Here is a 21098-nt window from a genome sequence, read left to right as displayed (position 1 = left end):
CAGAATATTTAATTTTACATATTCTTCACTGTAGTCCCCAGCTTTGCTTTTTATCTTATATCTATTAAATATATTAAATGATCACATCAAATATTTTGCTGATTTTTCCATATTTATCTCTTGATTGAATATAGCTCTGCTTCTAATACATTACTCAGGAAGGCTCATACATATGGAATTCCCTAATTTCTTTCTGTAGTCTTGATATTTGAAGGGACATCTTAGCTGTGTTTAAAATTGTTGATTTATACTTTAATTCATACTTGATTCATACCTGAGTTTTTTGAAAATGCTATTTTGTGTCACTGTATTTTTTATTTTCAGTGTCTGTTACCAGTCTAATTCTCTTGTCCTTATAAAGGAGTTATTTGATCCTTTTACTTGGAGACCTTCAGAATTTTTTTCTTTATATCTGATATGTCTTTAAGTTCATCATCACAGATGAATTATCTAATATACCTACAGGACTCGTGTGTGTGTGTGTGTATGTGTGTGTGTATAAATTCTAGTTTTGCTTTATTTCTGAAACACTTTAATGGATTACAGTTTTAAATATTGGGTCCCACTGTTTTGTTTTTCTTGTTCAGGGACTCCAATTATAAATAAGTTTTTTCTTTTTTTTCCTGTCTTCAATCTCAACCACCTTCTCTCTGACTTTTTTTACTCCTTTCTTTGTACCACTTTCTGTTCTTTATTATCTTCCTGCATTTGTTCAGCCCTTTTAAATCCACCCTTGTATTTTTTTTCTCCCTTGGGCATCTTCTAAGTTATTCTTCCCCATCTTGTTTTTTCTTTCCTGAGTTCATTCAACTCCCTTCATTGCTTCCTTGTTTTTATTGAGGTGGAAGAGGGGCTCATTTCTATTTTTTTTTCCCTGTTCTGTTTTGCCTTTCTAGATTCTAAATTTTCCCCTTCTGCTGCTTTTCCTCTTCACTACTGAATCTCCAAAAGCAGTCATTCATTCCTTTTTTACCTTCATATTCCTTAGAAGCAGTGCCTTTAAAAATATGTCACCTTGAATCCCATGCAATTTTAAGTCCTTTCCCTTTAGTCAATGCTTTGATCTCCTAGTGCTCAATGTTTGTGTCAATTTTGAGTCACTAGAGATGGATTAACTTTTTTCCTCTTTGTCAGTCATATATTGTTACTTCTTTGCATGCCTTGTTATTTGTGAATTTTGTCTTGTTAGGTGCTGGATACTTTTTTTTTTTTAAGATTTCATTTATTTATTCATGAGAGACACACACACACACACACACACAGAGGCAGAGACACAGGCAGAGGGAGAAGCAGGCTCCATGCAGGGAGCCCGATGTGGGACTCGATCCCAGGACTCCAGGATCATGCCCTGGGCTAAAGGCAGGCACTAAACCGCTGAGCCACCCAGGGATTCCCCGGTGCTGGATACTTTTGTATTTGATTAATATTCTTGAGACTGTTATATCCCAGTAATATATCAGTGCTTGGTTCTGGAAGCAATTTATTCCTAAGCAATTAGGTCTTCCTTTTAAGATTTGTTAGTATCGTCATATTGAATACTGGAAATCTTCTAAGAGAATTGATTTCAGGTGCTTTCACCACCAAAAAAAAAAAAAAAAAAAAAAAGAAGAAGAAACAAACAATGGGAAGATATGATATGTTTAGTCTGACTGCAGTAATCATTTTACTACTTATATGTAAATCAAATCATGTCGCACACTTTATATACAATTTTTATTAAATAAAACTAAGGCTTGTTAGGCCCAAACAGAGCAGTAGTTCACCTGAGGCTTATTCTGGACTATTACTTGTTCTTGACTATTGAGGCAAGGTCCTGCCGTGAAATTCACCCAGTGTCCTGGGAATCATAAAGTTATGTATTCTGACTCTTGGGCACAGGCAGTATTACTGGCTTTTTTAAATAATCAGCACTATTACTATTAATCCTTTCAGATGGTCCTTTGCTTGGTCTTGGGTAGTTGTCTGACATAGAAGTGTTAATGAGTACTCAACTAAATACCCTCTGAAGATCTCTAGAGTTCTTTATTTATACATCTTTTTCTTCTTCAGTACTGTCTCTTTTGGTCTCTAGTCTCTCTGGACTTTCAGCTTCGTGTATTCAATTCAGAGAATCTGCTAGGGTTCCCCTGGATTCCCCTTTTCTGTGTCACAGCCTGGAAACTGTCTCACAGCACTAAGCTGGGACAGATGAAGGACTCCCTTCCTTTGTTTCCCATCTCTCAAGGATAACTGCTGGTTCTTAACTATTTTGTCTGGGATTTTGGTTTTGTTTTGATTGCTTCAGGTAAGAAGATAAAACAGGTCCTTGTTTTAGCAAACTAAAAGGCTAGAGAAAAATACCAATTGTAATTGGTATTTTAATTATAGAAAAATGAAATATTAGGGAAGTATTTGAATAGGTAACAAGAAATTTTATCTTCTGAATGGGATTTTCTTTAAAAGGTACATAGTAAACAAATGGCACAAAAATTGCAGGTTGAAATTCAGGTCCCAGTTTGATAAAGCCATGTAAGATGTTTATAATTTAGACCATTGGTGGTGATAATGATCTTTAATTGTTTGGTGCTTTGTTTTTGTTTTTGTGGGTTTTTTTTTTCTTTTTTCCTGTATTCTAGCTTTCTTAAATCCTTGGTTGGTTATAATAAGAATCTACAATAGAAGTTAGGCCATAAAAATAATTATTGCAGGGACAAATAAAGGGAGGCATGAAAGACTATACTTAGTATTCTAGATTTATCAGATCCTGGATCTTTTGTCTGTATCTGTAGTTGGCTTTGACTTTTTTCTTACCTTTCCACTTGATTTTGTTAAGTTATCAGAAAACATGAGCTGGTAGGTCCTGTTCAGCATTTCATTGACCCAAGTTCTCTTATTTCAGATTATTCTAGGAACTTAATAGAGTTTTTAGTAGGTTCTTTTATTTCAATGAATGGCTGAACAATATGAATGTGTTTTTATATATTTTTAATGGATGTAATTCTCAATTCTGTAACTTCAGTTTTAATTACAATGCTATGATATAGTTACTTGGTTTTAAAGTCTTTTGTGTATGTAATTGTTACAGACATCACAGCGATTTTCTTCAGTTGATGAAGAAGCAAAACTACATAAGACTATGTCTCAAGGAGAGATTACAAAATTGGCAGTGAGGCAGAAGGATTCAGATTCGGATATAAGGTATAAAGTATATACAGAGTTAATAGGGATAATATAATTTTATTTACTAATTGACTATAGTTTATACTCAGCCTCTTTTTAAAAGCATAATTGAGAGAGCAGCTAGTTTTGAAATTTATCTAGTTTTCAACAAAATTAAGTACCTACTATGTGACAGGTGTATGATAATTCACATTTACATGATGAGCTTTATCTTTTATATGTTTAGCAGTGTGATTTGGGTAAAGTCTTTAAATCACTATACCACCTGTGGTTTTTGTTGTTAAGAGAAAGATTAAATCACATGAGACTGAAAATATTTTCCAGCTTTGGATTTGGATTCTGTTCTGAGTTAAGTGTTTTTATAAATGGAACTGGAAAAGACTTTCATGAAATAATTCTGTTCCTTTCAGAAGAGTACATGGAATTATTATTTGTCAAGTAAATATCTTTCTCTCTTACTATGTTACATAAGGCAATTAAACCTTCACTGAAAACTTGAAGATTACGTTGAAATCTTTTTGGTTCTTAATCCTGTTAAAGACCGTTTCTTCAATGTCTGTAGAGGTATAATCCATGATAATGCAAATCCAGACCAGATTATGCTAGAGATCAATTTTTGGGAAAAAGATATACCATAGTAGAACAACATATGGCTGGACATAGCAGATTAAATATATAAATTTAATTTCTACTTCCTCCTCCAAAATTGCTAAAATGACAAAACCTATGCAGGACAAACAACAACAAACAATAAAACAACTGGAGACAACTATAATAAAGCTGTGGAATCCAAAAAGTAAATAGACAAATTTTAAATGTCTTAATAAATAGAAGGAAGCTGAATCCTAAACCAACTGGATAAACCTGCGAAAGAAGCATTTGGTTGACTGATCTTCCCCAATCCTAGCAGAACCTGGAGATTTATTCTCTGGAGAGGATAAACTAGAAGATCTCTGTACTTGGAGGTTCTCAGATACATTTGAAGACTTGGGTAAATACTTGAAATAAGGAGATTTAATGAATGTTTACATACTGAATGTTAAGATTCCCCTAGCTTTTTCTTCCACTCAGTTCCCACATTTCACATATCCCCTAAGCAGACAATTCAAAAAGTCTTTGGGACCTTTGTACAACCCTCAAGGAAAGATCTAGATAGAGATATTGGTATCAGGGGCTTTCCCTACTAAATGGACTAGCCAGATAACCATAGAAGGAAAACCAGTTTGGAAGCTCCACCAATACACACTAGAACTTCCAGACAGTATCTTGTTTTTTTACTTTTTACCACCACACTTGAAAAAACACCTTATATCACAGAAATGAAAACTAATTGATATAATACAACTTGGAAGAAATAAACTATGCAAGGGAAAGAAAACTTCAAGACAGACACATGAAATTAATCAACAGACCTTCTGTATAAATAAGTATAACTGCATACATGGACCAGAGTGCATGAAAGAGAAACATTCATCATAAAAAGAACTTTTGAAAATTAAAAATGTTATAGCATAAAGAAATGACTAGAATAGTTGGAAAGAAAGTTGAGGATGTATCTTAGAAGGTTGAGCAGAGAGACAGATGAAAGAGATAAGAAAAGAGGAAAACTGATTTAGGTGTAGTATAGAAATTTTTTTTTAAACAGTTTTTTTTTTAATTTTTATTTATTTATGATAGTCACACAGAAAGAGAGAGAGAGAGAGAGGCAGAGACATAGGCAGAGGGAGAAGCAGGCTCCATGCACCGGGAGCCCGACGTGGGATTCGATCCCGGGTCTCCAGGATCGCGCCCTGGGCCAAAGGCAGGCGCTAAACCGCTGCACCACCCAGGGATCCCTAGTAGAGAAATTTTAATAGTATTTGTTCTTCCAGTCCACAAGTATGGAATGTCTTTCTGTTTCTTTGTATCATCTTCAGTTTCTTTCATAAGTTTTGTTGTAGTTTTAGAATACAGGTCTTTCACCTCTTTGATTAGTTTTATTCATAAGTATCTTACTGCTTTGATGCAGTTGTAAATGAGATTGACTCCTTAATTTCTCTTTCTGCTGCGTCATTACTGGTGTATAGAAATGGCTGTAGGTTGGTTTTGTATCCTTTGACTTTACTGAATTTGTTTGTTCTATCTCTTTAACAAGTGGTGCTGGGATAACTGGACAGCAACATGCAAAAGAATGAAACTATCACTTTCTTACACCAGACACAAAAAAAATTCAAAATGGATTAAAAATCTAAATGTGAGACCTGAAATCATAAAAATTCTAGAGGAGAACACAGGAAGTAACCTCTTTCACATTGGCCGTAGGAGATTCTTTCTAGATATGTCTCCTGAGCAAGGGAAACAAAGCAAATGTAAACTGTTGGGAATATATCAAAATAAGAAGCTTCTTCATAGTGAAGGAAACATGAACAAAATTAAAAGGCAATCTATGGAATGAGAGAAGATATTTGCAAGTGACGTATCTGGTGAAGAGACAGACTCTTAATTATAGAGAACAAACTTCATTATAGAGAATAAACAAACTCAATTTAAGAAAGAAAAGAGGAGAAAAAGAAAGACAAACTAAACTATTAATTACAGAGAACAAACATGGGATGGATAGAGGACAGGTGAAATAGGTGATGGGAATAAAGGAGTGCATTTGTGATGAGCAACAGGTGTTGTATGGAAATGTTGAATCACTATATTGTACACCTGAACCTAATATTACACTGTATGTTAATTGGAATTAAGAATTAATTGTTAATTGGAATTAAGAATTAATTTAATTATTTTAATTTTAACAAATTAATTTAATTATTAAAATTAATTAATGTTAATTGGAATTGTTAATTAATTAAATGTTAATTGGAATTAAGAGCTATTTATTATAGTAGGTGTGAAAATTAGGCGTATCATAAAGGCATAGTGCCTGGGTCCTGATAGATGCTCCTGTTTTTTTTTTATTGACTGAGTGAATATACAAAGGAAAAAAACAAATGCAGAAATAAGCTCCTAGTATAGGGTTAGGATACATGATATATGGGCAGTAGATGTGAGCTATCATTATCTTAAGGTGTGAAGGGAGTATATAACACTAAGAATGAGGCTGTATAGCAGAGTAGTTAGACGTTTTCAGCTTTGTCACTGGTTGTATAATTTTGGGAGAGTTACCTCATATTTAAGTCTCTAGGTTTTCACTTATAAAATGATTACAGTAGTTTGAAAGTAAACTTGTTTTTATAAATAAAGATAAGCCAATGTAAGCACTTGTGCCTGGAGCAAAATAACAACTCAAGTAAATGGTGGCTTTTGTTAATAATACTGATAACTTCTGAATATAAAAGAGTCACATTAAAACCTTTATTTTATATAATGGTAAGTGGAAAGGTTTAAAATTGTATCTTCACCATAATTACAGTGATGTAAAAATGGGCAATCATATGGGTAAAGAATGGAAGGAAATTAGCACACTCCTCCCCTCCCCCCCAAAAAAAGAGTGAACTAATATATTTAGAGTGATGGGTTATCAATGATGTTTTAAAAAGTATTTCCTTTGTTGTTTGTTTATATTCTAAGCCCAAGCTAGAAACTTCCTTATGAGAAGATAGCAGTTCAGGAATCAGAAAAGCTGAGGTGGAATTTTAGTTTCACCACTTTTTAGCCATGTCATTTTAGGGAATTATTTCCCATCTCTAGGACTTATTATATCTTGTATTCAAGATGAGAAAACCATCTCCCTTCCAGATTGAAGTTAAATGTGAAATGGAAGATTAAATATGATTAAACCTAAGTGTGAAGGTTAGATGAAGCAAGGTTAGATGAAGCAATACATGTGAAAGGTCTTTAAATAGCTTACAGTGATGTACAAATATTGTCACTGCTACATACTAATTTTCATTTTTACCTTTATTTTTAAAAATAGACCTCAGAGAGCTAAGATGAGATTCTGGGCCAAAGGGAAACAAGGGGAGAAGAAGACTACCCGAGTGAAAGCTGCCACCCAGTCAGAGGTTTCAGCATTCTTTGCTGGCTCAGATATGATTCCAGCTCATCAGTTTCCAGATGGTAAAAATGGACAGAGGGTGGAGATTATCTTTATAATTTATTCACTCTTTCTGAGAGTTCATTATTCCTCTAGTATTTGTAACGGCAATCCTGTTGGCCAGATAGTCTAATGAAATAGGACCAGAATTGTTAAATCTTTCCTTAAGTAAAAGATAATTATAAAATTACATTGTACAGAAGTTCCAAGGAGGTATGGTACAAAATGGTGAAGCAACAACAACTTTAAGAATGATGGTGAATCTTCAGTTAGCATTGGTTTTCTAAAGTGTAAAAGTTTAGCTGACATTCATTCACTTAACAAATATGTATTATTAGTAAAAATTAAGATAATAGCAGCTAATATTTGAGTGCTTTCCATGTGCAAGGCACTGTATTAAGCATGTTGTATGTATTAACTCAATTGATCCTCACAATTTTGGGGGGTTGGCATTATTATTCCCAGTTTATAGATGAGAAAGCTGACCACAGAGAAGTTATTTCCTTATGCACATGTAATAGTTGATAGAGTTGATAATTTGAATTTACGTAGCCTAGCTCCAGAGGCCACATTCTTAACTACCGTGCTGTGTATTAAGTACCTACTATATATTAAGGATCTGCTATACTATACTATCTATACTGACTTTATAATTGTAGCTCTTTAGTTGAAGCATATATTATTAGCAGACTTCATTGCTTCGTAAGGATATATGTATATAGGTGTATATTTATTAAGATTGTAGCTTTTAATTTATCTTTGGGTAGTAATTTATTAAGGTATCACTTGTTTTTGGTACTGAAATAGTATTACAATTTCTTTAGTAATATTTTTTATTTTAGGAAAGATAATGACTTTGCTAAATGAAATGATTAGATACTTATATCTTCTAATTGATAACTAATTTGCACATACGTGTATTCTGTATGTTTATCATTTTTATTCTGCTGCCATATCTGAGATTGGAGTTGTCTTCCTTTCTGCCTGAGGTGGCATTTAGCATGTAGGAGGCTACTTTTCTCCTTCATTATCAGAATTAGCTTTTAAAAGGAATGAGAACATTCCTCATGAAGTGAGAAGGGCCCAGCAGGTTTATCAGGCCCCAGGTAGGGCTTCGGCAAACCCAATGTAGTTCTGGATTATGATAAACCTATATGGAATCCATTTCCCTGGTATAATCAGAGAAGATTTGTTGTGCTTTCCAATATTATATACAAAGTTAATGCATTCCAGGAATTCTCTGAGAAGTTCAGACAGTTATTTGGGAGATGTATAAGAAAATCCTAATACTAAAGAGACCAAGGAGAAATGATCTGGTTGACTTATGTGGCTCCCTAGGCAGGTTGCCAGGATAACAACAGATAATATCACTGAAGCATATATGGCTTTGACCGTAGCAATGAAATAATAATAATAATCAAACTTCACTGGTTTGCTGGATTTGTATATAGCTGAATATTCTTTCAAACAATATAGTAAAGCTGTGACTGGTTTAATAGTCAGTGCTAGGGGTGGTTATATGTACTCTTCTTTTTTTTCTTTGGGACTGAGGTGTTCGGGATCCATGCTTCAGTTCTACAAGACACCCCCATCCAGGTATTCAGTATCAGACTGTAGCCCCTTGGGAGACTTGATGGCATTTTCCATTGTAAAGTGGTAATTTAAAAATACATTTTCTTGATGGACACTGAGGAGGGCACTTGATGGGATGAGTACTGGGTGTTATACTATACGTTGGCAAATTGAATTTAGATTTTTAAAAATGTAAAAAAATTTTTTTTTCTGTACAAATGCGCAGTCTGTATTTGTCTAACTGCCTGACTACAAACATTGTTACTTTGTTTTTCATTGATGACTTACTAAAGGAAGTTAAACCTAAAAGGAAGAATGTGGAGATTTCAGTATTTTCACTAAAATTGTTTTTTGGATACTTTATCTTAAATTATAGAATTAGTTCAGTACCACCCGACACCTCCTTTGAGCCCAGAATTGCCTGGTAGTTGCCGGAAGGAGTGCAAAGAGAACAAAGAACCTTCTCCAAAGGCAAAGCGGAAGCGAAGTGTGAAGATCAGCAATGTGGCTTTGGAATCTGTGCACTGGCAAAATGACTCTGTCCAGATCATAGCAAGTGTCAGTGATTTAAAAAGTATGGATGAATTTCTTCTGAAAAAGGTACACTGAGTGCTGAGTTAGGTCCATAAGTGGCTTTGACTGTGGGATACTTGTTTTTATCAGAATATGGCCCCTGTAGATCAAGTTTACATATGCTTCTGTAAGTTAGGTGTTCTGTTCTTTATGAAAAAGTTGTAACTAAAAGGATATACGTTACTCAGACTGGGTGGACAGGAGTTAGGGTTTTGCGGACTTAATATTTTACCATAATTGTCACATTATATTCCATGTGTTAAGGAGAGGCTTGTCATTGTATACTTGGAATTTTTTTTTTCTGGTAACAGAACAGTAGAATAATACAGTGTTAGAAGGACCTTAGAAATCATCTGGTAGTAATAAAACTTTGCCTCTCTAGTCATACTTTTACCTGGGTCCAGTGATAGCAGGGGCTTGCAGGACCATCAGAACCATCGTGGTTGAAGAACCAATCAATATTGCTGTTAGTATTCTTTTTAATTAGTTGATTGTGTACAAAAACTCTTTCTGTGGCCTTCAGATGAATGACCTAGATAATGAAGACAGCAAGAAAGACACATTAGTGGATGTTGTATTTAAAAAAGCCCTGAAAGAATTTCGGCAGAATATCTTCAGCTTTTATTCATCTGCGTTGGCGGTAAGTTGGACTGTGTTAGGATATTCAGTAGTTAACTTATGAAAAATTTGACAATGCTATGGAAGATAACATAATACGGAGACTGTGTTCAATGAGAGTTCTCAAATTCCTTGTTTTTGTTTTAGGAATAGGTAGCGAAAGCATACTGACTGGTCTTAGGTTAATACCTTCCTTCAATTTCCTTGAGTAGTTCCCCCCACCCCCACCACCTTAAGATGTTGAATTTTATAAGATGATGAATTCACATATTATAGAAGTGATTCTGTGACTCTCTACTATTTTGACTTCTCAAAATCCTTTTAGGCCTAGGCTTTAGCTTCTAATATTCATATGTGTGGAATTACACATTTTCTCCCCAATGGAATTAAAGCAGTTTATGTTCACTAATTTATATAATTTATCAGTTTATTTCACTTCAGATTTACCTCATAATTTTATATGACATTGGTCATGTTTTAGAAAGTTTCTTTTAATGCTACAGTATATAATAATTTATGCTTTGATTTCTAGAATCTATGAATTTCATATTCTATTTAATCATTTTTATATTCAATCTGTAATTCATTATGAAAAGAGAAATCAGGAGAACTTTCTTGTGTACCTTCTACTTTTTTTTCCTCAGTAGAAGACTTTTTGCTTTTTTAAAAACATGAACCATGCAGTCTGAGAGAATAGGAGTTTCAAGACCATAACAAGAGTAGTAATCAGGCTATAGCAAATCACTAGGTCTGCATTGAGACAATGTTGGCCATATTTTTCTAATCCTGCTCAACTGCTTGCTTATTATGCTCATCTTTGTTTCTCTGCTTCATACCTATATTTCCTAGATTAGGGACTCAGGGTTGTTAGGTGCACCAATATACTTAAATTACATAGGAAGAGCCAAAATTATTATTTTTTTTAAAGATTTTATTTATTTATTCATGAGAGACGCAGAAAGAGAGAGAGAGGCAGAGACACAGGCAGAGGGAGAAGCAGGCTCCATGTGGGGAGCTGGACATGGGACTAGATCCCAGGTCTCCAGGATCACGCCCTGGGCCGAACTCGGTGATAAACCGCTGAGCCACCCGGGCTGCCCAGAAGAGCCAAAATTATGAAGTGGAGCTTAATAGTGGTTTTCTAACCCTAGATCAAAAATGTTCAATTTATTTTGAGGAAGTGAAGGAGAAACAAATTCTAAATATATGTAACACTTTTTGATGTTTTAAAGCCTTATTTTTCCAGGCCTTATTTAAATAAGTTAAAAGTAATCTTATATAGATTCGTTTGCAAGTAATACAGTGTTATTCAGGACATGCAGCTCTTCTTTGGAAAAATAAAATAAAGGTTACCTAATATATCATTAGGCAAGGATTCAAGTATTCATTCTTTCAATTTTAGTGTGGAACTATCTAAACAAGGTTCATTTCTGAGGCAATAGTAATTAAGAGGGATGCAAATAATCTTTATAGCTAAATATAGTTTAAAAGCCAGACTTACAGAGAAGTTCCCAGGACTTTCTGAAATTGTTACATTGTTTAAACTGTTAGGTATTTTACCAAAATTTAATAGGTTTTATTCTGCAGACATTCCACAGTAGAGAGGGCATTTACAGATACCACGTGACATCATGGGCATGCCCGTTAGGAAGGACCCTAATCTTTATTCTAAACACTACCCAATACAAGTTGAATATCTTCTGTGTTTAGATAATTTTTTAAAATAAAACCTAACATTTCATCTCTTATTGCTTATTAGATAGATGATGGGAAAAGCATAAGGTATAAAGACCTCTACGCACTATTTGAACAGATTCTGGAAAAGACCATGAGGCTTGAGCAGCGTGATTGGAGTGAATCTCCAGTCAGAGTTTGGGTCAACACTTTTAAAGTGTTTTTAGATGAATATATGAACGAATTCAAGACTTTGGATTGTATACCCACAAAGGTAAATATGTTATGTTTGATTTCTAAAAGGATTCAGTTAAGAATTCTTAAGAGTCTGAGACAGTGTTTGATATTTGAGAAAAACGTTACACGGAATAGGTCCACTTAGCACTACTTTAGATTCAGCAAACTTAATTCTATCTTATAAGTTTATCAGATCATATTATCTAAACTTTCTGCAATTAATATATTCTTTGCTGAGTTAAATATGATTTTGTGTTCTCAACATTATATCCTCCACTTTGATAGAGGTCACTGCATGAATTTCCTTTTCTTTTTTTTTCCCAAAAAAGATGTAATTCATTGTATCATTTGATGGCCTTTCTATAAGTAACCACAAATTGTATTTCTTCTTGAATTAGGTTTTAGGAAAATGTGTTTCTGGAGATCTATATAACCATAATAACATTCATTTATTAAGTGGCAGGAATTGTACAGTGTTGCATATTTTATTTAATTTTTCAATCCTTTTAAATAATGATTTCATAATAGTTACTATGAAATCATATTACAGAAGAGATAGCAGGTTTAGTGAAAGTTTTGTATTATGTGTTTCCTTTCAGTACTTCAGCTGAAATAATTAGGTATCTAATTATTAGGTATCAGGAATACTATTAATCCTTTTTATTAATTGGGTCCTATTTTATTTTCAGTTATTTTAACTTACTTTTGGAAGTAGTCAGATATAAATTAATCCTTGAAAGTTCTTCTGTTCTAGGTCTAGGTTAAGGACTTCGTGTTATACAGAAGAAGATTTTTATTTTTATTTATTTATTTTTTTTCAGAAGAAGATTTTTAGTAGGCATATAGTGCCTTTGTTTATAATCTTAAAGGTTAGGTTTATATTGTTCTATACTGTGGTTATTAGGAAATGTCATGTATAAAAGAGTTTTTTGTATCTCATGTGATACCTTTTTATATTTAGCTCTGGGATGGAGAATTTTTTAGAGCCAAAATATGGAAAGTGTAATCTTAAAAGTTAGTAATCATTCAGTTAATGACTAAAATAATCATTTAAATTAGGTTGGAGTGACTTCTGGACAGAAATGATGTTTAAAAAGATAAAAATCCCTAAATTGTCCTTTTTATTCTATTGCTTTTATGGGCACTGTGGTTTACTGAATTTAAAAATTGTCTTATATTTGTTTGCTAGCACTATACATTTTCTTTTGAATAATAAAGAGCTGCTTACATTATTACCTATTGAGCAAAAATCTCAACATTTGCAAGGAAGTAAGAAAATATGCTCATCTTTGTTATAACAGTTTTTGGATTTCTCTCCCATTAGGTACCAAAAACAGAAAGAAAGAAAAGAAGGAAAAAAGAAACTGATTTAGTAAGTTATAATCTATTTCTTATGTTGGTGAGGAGTAATTTTTAGCAGTCTGAGGTATATTCTACAGTATTTCTGTGGATATTCTTAAGGAATATTTATCAAATGCTTAAGGGATTATCATGTATGTCTTTATAAAAATTTACAATGGCAGACATATCTCAGATTCTGTGACTTATCTGATGACTTTCTAAAATAGCAGAAATGTGACAATATTTACCCATGATCTCTTTTGAGACATAGGTTGTTTTTTTTTTTTTTTTAACTTTCTCTTCTTTCTAAAGAAAAAAAAAAGAGGAATGAGGACTATTTAGGATTTTACAAATATAACTACTTCTAATTCAAAAGACATTCCCAAGACATTCCAGCATATTTTACCATTGTTTCTGTTCTTATCTATTGTATTACGTATCCCTGTGGTTTACTTTACGATAATGTCTGTAATTGCAAGCATGAATTAAGCCCAACAGGAGCTTATGATCTACCAGTGAAGGCAGGTATTTAAAAAATCATTAGTAGAAAATAGTACCAAGTCTGTTGAATTATGGAAAGGGAAATGAAGGAAAGCTTTACAAAAGAAGAGATTTGCTCATTCTTGACAAAATAGTAGTAGTTTAGACAGTATCTAGCCAAGGGGAGAGAGTATAGTAGTCCCCCTTCTCCACTGTTTCATTTACCTGTAGTCTTATTTACCTGCAGTCAATCCTGAAGCAAATGTTCCTCCTCCTACAATCAGTCCTTTCTGCTTCACTTTGCACCTTTGTGTTATAGAGATGGCTTCTTTCCTTAAACCTCATGAATCAACCTCTGTTAAGTGTGACACTTTCCTTCTGCAGCTTTCTCATCTTTCTCAGCCTTCATAGAATTGAAGAGACTTAAGGCCATGTTCTGGATTAGGTTTTAGCTTAAAGGAATGTTAAGGGATCTTCTCTCCAGACCACTGAAACTTCTTCCGTAACAGCAATAAAGCTATTTTCCTTTCTTATCATTCATGTGTTCACTGGAATAGCGCTTTTAGTTTCCTTCAAGAGCTTTTCCTTTGCATTCACAACTTAGCTAAGTGTTTGGCACAGGAGCTTAGCATTCAGCCTATCTCAGCTTTTGACATGCCTTTCTCACTAAGCTTAATTATCATTTCTGGCTTTTGATTTAAAGTGAGAAACATGTTAAAAAATAATAAAGTGAGAGGTGTGTGAATCTTCCTTTCACTTGAACACTTAGGGCTATTAATTAGACTAATTTTAATATTATTGTGCCTCAAGGAATAGAGAGGCCTGAGGAATGGGAGAGAAACAGGAGAATGACTGGGCAGTGGAGCAGGCGGGACATACCGGTTTATTGATTAACTTTCCTCCCTTAGATGGGTGCAGTTTGTGGTGCCCCAAAATATTTACAATAGTAACATCAGCCTAACATATAATAATAATAAAAACCTTGAAATATTGTGAGAGTTACTTAAGTGTGATGCAGAGACACAAAATGAGCAAATGTTGAAAAAATGGTACTGACTTGCTCAATTTAGAGTTGCCACACATCTTTAATCTGTGAAGTGCAGTAAAGCACAGAGCAACAAAAGGACATACACCTACCTGTATCTAAACAAAAGGACATATGCCTGTATCTTAGCCTGGCTTACTTTTGTTCTCTGAAGGAGGATTTTCCAATTAAGTAACCTTAGCTTAGTCTCTGAGTTTCAATGTACTCGTGTATAAGATAGGAATAATATACCACCCACCACTGAGGATTTTTGTGAAGGTTAAATGAAATTATATACTAAGGAAAGGGTAGAGAAGTAGAGGGCCTGTTATTAACAGGTAGTGTTTAGGCACTTGATATACTTTAAGTCTTGCAAGAATCAATCGTCTTTTTCATGTCTATACAGAAGAGAATAATACCTCAATATAAAAATGAGCAAAGCTTATGACATTCAAAAAAAGTACAATAAGGACAACTCATTTATTCAACAGCTGTTTTATTTCAGGGACTATGATAAATCATAGAAGTGTTAAGAAATATACAAATAAATGTTTATACTTGTTAGTCAAAATGAAAGAATGGTAAATTCCTATTTTGTTCATCAATGGGAAAAACTAAAAATAAATTAGTTACCTATTTTGGAAGGATATGTAAATAGAGATTTTTCTCAGTACTGTGAATTGGGGGATCATTTGCATAACCTTCTTGGAGAAGGTGCTTTAACAATTGTATATATAAAGTTCTACAAATATCTAAAGAGAAAACCAAAAAATGTTGACCCACACTGATCATGTTGTGATGTACAAGGCTTTTTATTGAAGAGTAGTTTGTAATAATAGACTGAAAACAATCTAAATTCATAAGGAAATGGTTAAATAAGCTAGATACACTTCTGAAATAGAATGCTGCTATAACGCTAAAGTAAAAGAAGCCCTTCTCCAGGCTGTTTTTGTGAAGGAGCTAAATACTAGATAGAAAGCTATTATTTGAATATTTTTAAAAAACAAAAAACATGTTTATATTGGTACTCATACATACATATAAAATATCTGAAATTAGACACAGGAAACTAATATCCTGTGATGATTTCTGTAAAGAGGAACTGGACAGAATCCAGAGGTGAAGAAAGACTTTTCTTTTGTTGATTCTGTTTATACCCTTTGATCTATTCAGAGTAAACAGATCTGTTTAGTAAAAACAACTTTAATATTAGAGCTCCAGTAGAAGAGAATAACATACATGTGTGTGATTTACAGTTTTTCTGAATAGAGGAATATTTGTGAGATAAAATGTTAGTATCTGGGAATATTTGAGACATCACAGAACAAGGCTATGTTATGAAACTGAGATGATCTGTGAGTTGAATCTTTTTTACATAGTTGGTTATTTGATTAATTTATTAAGACAATTGACTGCTAACACTCCACTACCAGGTGCTTTATATAATTTTTTCTTTTAAAAGATACATTTAAAATTTTTTTTTAATTTTAAAAACAGAGAGAGAGACTGACTGTACGCACACATCAGAGAGTGGGGAAGGGCTGAGAAAGAAGGAGAGTCAGAATCTCAAGCAGACTTCATAGTGAGTGTAGAGCCCAGTATGGGCTTGATCTCAAAATCCTGAGATCATGACCTGAGCCAAAACCAAGAGTCAGATGCTTAATCGACTGAGCCACCCAGGTGCTCCTATTTATTTTAACTTTTAAAAGTTGAGGCATAATTGACATAAAACAGTTTCACATGCACAACATGATCATTTAGTATTTGTATATGTTGTGAAATGGTCACAATAAATTCAGTTAACATCTGTCACTGTAGATAGTTACAAAATAATTTTTTCTTTTGATAGGGACTTTTAAGATCTTTTGGCAACTTTCATATATGTGATACAGTATAATTAAACATATTCTGTATGACATCCTCATGACTTAATTATTTTAAAACTGAAATTCTGGGCAGCCCGGGTGGCTTGGTGGTTTAGCTCCACCTTCAGCCCAGGGTGTGATCCCGGAGACCCGGGATCGAGTCCCACGTCGGGCTCCCTGCATGGAGCCTGCTTCTCCCTCTGCCTGTGTCTCTGTCTATCTCTCTCTCTCTCTGTGTGTCTCTCATTAATTAAAAAAAAAAAAATGAAATTCTGTGCAACCTTTCCTACAATGTATTTTGATAACAGGCAGTGTTACCAGTTATCACCAATGATATTCTTGGTCTAGTTATGTTGAGCATGATCTCTTAAATTTTTAACTAGATTTTATTTTTAACTCAAATTCATATAAACATAATTTAAAATGATATTCATTATAGGGACGCCTGGGTGGCTCAGTGGTTCAGTGTCTGGCCTTTGGCCCAGGGCGTGATCCCGGGATCCAGGATCAAGTTCCACATCAGGCTCCTTGCAGGGAGCCTGCTTCTCCCTCTGCCTGTGTCTCTGCCTCTCTCTTGCTGTGTCTCTCATGAATAAATAAATAAAAATCTTAAAAAAAAGATATTTATTATAAAGTAAAACTGTTTTCCTAGAAATAATCACTGTAACCAGTTTTCTTTTTTTAATTCCAGAAATACTCTGTGCCTTTTTAAAGTGTTTAAATGTATATATATATCCCCCTTTCTTTTTCAGGATATTCCAAGTGGAATTTTGCTTTTTATTTTGTTTTGTTTGTTTGATTTGTTATAGAAATGTAAGTTTCTCCATTGTTTTCTTTATGTTTGACACTTTTATCTTTCTTAGATAAATAATGATTATTATAATAATTTTCTTTTACTTTCCCCATGCCTTTCACTCATATATTTATTGTTTGATTTGTTTCCTTTAAAAATTTCCTTAAAAATGAATCATCTGGAATTTGTTTTAGTCTTGAGTAAGATAGGGATCAAAGTTTGATTTATTTTTAAAAACATGTCAATTGTCTGAACATTGTGGAATGATACATTTATTTTTCATTTATCGCTTTTATAATATACTTGATTCTCAATGTATTTGGATTTTTTGAATACTCTATTCATTGATCTGTTTATGCATGTATCAAAACTCTTAAATTACTTTTTATTTTATCAAGTATATGTACATGTATACCTCCATATACACATGACTCTAAAAAGTCTTGAAGGCTATTTTTTTGTGTTTAAGTTTTTATGTTAGTTCCAATTAATTAACATACTGTTACATTAGTTTCAAGTGTATAATGTAGTGACTTCCATACAATGCACTGTGCTCATCACAAGTGTACTTTTTAAACCCTGTCACCAATTTAATTTGCCACCACCATCTCCTCCAATAACCATCAGTTTGTTCTCTGTAGTTGAGTCTGTTTCTTAGTTTACCTTTATCTCTTTGTTTTTCCTTTGTTCGTTTGTTTTGTGTCTTAAATTCGACATATGAGTGAAATCATATGTCATTTGTCTTTCTCTGATTGACTTATTTTGCTTAGCATAATACCTCCCAGCTCCATCTACGTTGTTGCAAATGGCAACATTTCATTCTTTTCTATGGCTGAGTAAAAACCACATCTTTACCGTTCATCAGGGGATGGACATTTGGGCTCTTTCAATAATTTGGCTATTGGTTGATAATGCTCAGTGTGCATGTATCCCTGTGAATTAGTATTTTTGTATCCTTTGGGTAAATGCCTAATAGTGCAACTGCTGGATCATAGGATAGTTCTATTTTTAACTTTTTGAGGAAACTGCATACTGTTTCTAGAGTAACTGCACCAGTTTGCATTCCCACCAACGGTGCAACAGGGTTCCCCTTTCTTCACATCCTTGCCAACATCTGTGCTGTGAAATTTAGCCATTCTGACAGGTGTGAGGTAGTATCTTATTGTAGTTTTGACTTCTATTTCCCTGATGGTGAATGATGTTGAACATCTCTATGTCTGTTAGCCATCTGTATGTCTTCTTTGGAAAAGTGTCTATTCATGTCTTCTGTCCATTTTTTAACTGGATTATTTGTTTTTTTGGGTGTTGAGTTTTATAAATTCTTTATATATTTTGGACACTAATCTTTTATTGGATATATCATTTGCAAATATCTTCTCTTTTTCCATAGGTTGCCTTTTAGTTTGGTTCATTGTTTCCCTTACCGTGCAGAAGCTTTTCATTTTGATGTAGTCCCAATATTTTTGCATTTGTTTCCCTTACTTAAGGAGACATATCTAGAAAAATGTTTCTAAAGCTGATGTCAGAGAAATTACTGCCTTTGCTCTCTTGTGTATTTTTTATTTTATTTATTTATTTTTTTAAAAAATATTTTATTTATTCATGAGAGAGGCAGAGATACAGGCAGAGGGAGAAGCAGGCTCTATGCAGTGAGCCTGACGTGGGACTGGATCCTGGGTCTCCAGGATCAGGCCCTGCGCTGAAGGTGGTGCTAAACCACTGAGCCACCCGGGCTGCTCTCTTGTGTGTTTTTTAATGGTGTCAGGTCTGATACTTAGGTTTTTTAATCCATTTTGAATTTGTTTTTATGTATGGTGTAAGAAAGTGATTCCATTTCTTTCTTTTTCATGTAGCTGTCCAGTTTTCCCGACACTATTTGTTGAAGAAACTGTCCTTTTCCTATTGGATATTCTTTCCTGCCTTTGTGGAAATTAATTTATATTTGTGGACTTTTCCCCCTGAATTTTCTGTTCTGTTCTATTGATATCTGTGTCTGTTTTTGTGCCAGTGCCATATACTGTTTTGATTACTACAGTTCTGTAAAATAACCTGAAGTCCAGAATTGTGATGCCTCTGGTTTTGCTTTTTCTTTTTCAGGATTTTGGCTATTGGCTTTTGGCTATTGAGGATCTTTTCTGGTTCCATTACAAATTTTAGGATATTTGTTCTAGCTCTGTGAAAAAAGTTGATGGTGTTTTGATGAGGATTGCATTGAACTTATAGGTTGCTCTAAGTAGCATAGAAATTATAACAATATTTGTTCTTCCAGTCCATTAGCATGAAATTTTTTTCCATTTTTGTGTTTTCAGTTTCTTTCCTAAGTGTTCAGTAGTTTTCAGTGCACAGGTCTTTTATCTCTTTGGTTAGGTTTATTCCTAGGTATCTTATGGTTTTTGATGCAATTGTAAATGAGACTGAATCCTTGATTTCTCTTTCTGTTGCTTCATTATTGGTGTATAGAAATGCAACATATCTGTATGTTGATTTTATATCCTATGACTTTGCTAAATTCATGTATCAGTTCTCGCAATTTTTGGGGTGGAGTCTTCGGGTTTTCTTCAAGGAGTATCATGTCTTCTGTGAATAGTGAAAGTTTGACTTCTTCCTTGCCAATTTGAATGCCTTTTATTTTTGTTGTTGTTTTTATCTGAGTGCTGAGGCTAGGATTTCCAGTGCTATGTTGAACAACAGAGGTGAGAGTGGGCATCCTTGTTGTGTTCCTGGTCTTAGGTGAAAAGCTCAGTTTGTCCCCACTAAGGGTAATATTAGCTGTAGGTCATATATATATATGATGTCTTTATGATATTGAGGTATGTTCCTTCTATCCCTATTTTCTTGAGGGTTTTTATCAAGAAAGGATGCTGTATTTTGTCAAATGCTTTTCTGTATCGAGAGTATCATATGGTTCTTATCCTTTTTTTAAATTAATGTTGACTGATTTGTGGATATTGAACCACCCCTATAGCCCAGGAATAAATCCCACTTGATCATGGTGAATAATCCTTTTAATGTACTATTAGATTCAGTTAGCTAGTATCTGGTTGAGAATTTTTGCATTCATGTTCATCAAGGATATTGGTCAGTAGTTCTTTTTTAGTGGGGTCTTTGTCTGGGTTTGGAATCAAGGTAGTGATGACCTCATAGAATAAGTTTGGAAATTTTCTTTCCATTTCAGTTTTTTGAAACAACTTCAGAAATATAGGTATTAATTCTTCTTTAAAAAAAAGTGTTTGGTAGAATTCCCATGGGAAGCCATCTGGCCCTGGACTCTTGTTTGTTGGGAGATTTTTGATTACTGATTCAATTTCTTTGTTCAACTGGTTTGAACAAACCAGGTCTGTTCAGGTTTTCTATTTCTTTTTCAGTTTTGGTAGTTTATATGTTTCTAGGAGTTTGTCCATTTATTACAGATTGTCCAATTTGTTGACATTTAATTGCTCATAATATTCTTTTCTTTCTTTTTCTTTTTTTTTTTTTTTAAAGTGGAGCCCAGCATGGAGCTCGTACTTACAACCTTGAGATCAAGACCTGAGCTGAGATCTAGCTCAACCAACCTAGCCACCCAGGCACCCCCATAACATTCTCTTCTAATTGTTCATATTTCTGTGTTGTGGGTAGTGATCTCTCCTCTTTCATTCATGATTTTATTTATTTGGGTCCTTTCTTTTTTCTTTTTGATAAGTCTGTCTAGGGGTTTATCAATTTTGTTAATATTTTCAAAGAATTAGCTCCTACTTTTGT

General features: G+C 33.8%; 1 protein-coding gene across 13 annotated transcripts in view; it reads left to right on the top strand.

Moving 5' to 3' along the window:
• Positions 1-21098, top strand: part of MYO9A (myosin IXA) — a 263941-nt gene that overhangs the window by 187665 nt on the left and 55178 nt on the right. For all 13 annotated transcript variants that reach the window (XM_025472276.3, XM_025472279.3, XM_025472280.3 and 10 more), the window contains 6 exons: positions 3065-3177; positions 7061-7203; positions 9129-9352; positions 9849-9965; positions 11703-11891; positions 13179-13226. In XM_025472276.3, coding sequence (XP_025328061.3) covers positions 3065-3177; positions 7061-7203; positions 9129-9352; positions 9849-9965; positions 11703-11891; positions 13179-13226 — 834 coding nt within the window. The remainder of the gene's footprint in view (positions 1-3064; positions 3178-7060; positions 7204-9128; positions 9353-9848; positions 9966-11702; positions 11892-13178; positions 13227-21098) is intronic.

This window comes from Canis lupus, chromosome 30 (genome assembly GCF_003254725.2).
Source record: "Canis lupus dingo isolate Sandy chromosome 30, ASM325472v2, whole genome shotgun sequence".
In the NCBI taxonomy this organism is placed as follows: domain Eukaryota; kingdom Metazoa; phylum Chordata; class Mammalia; order Carnivora; family Canidae; genus Canis; species Canis lupus.
The sequence above is the reverse complement of the archived record's forward strand: the minus strand, read 5'-3'. Positions and strand labels throughout refer to the sequence as shown.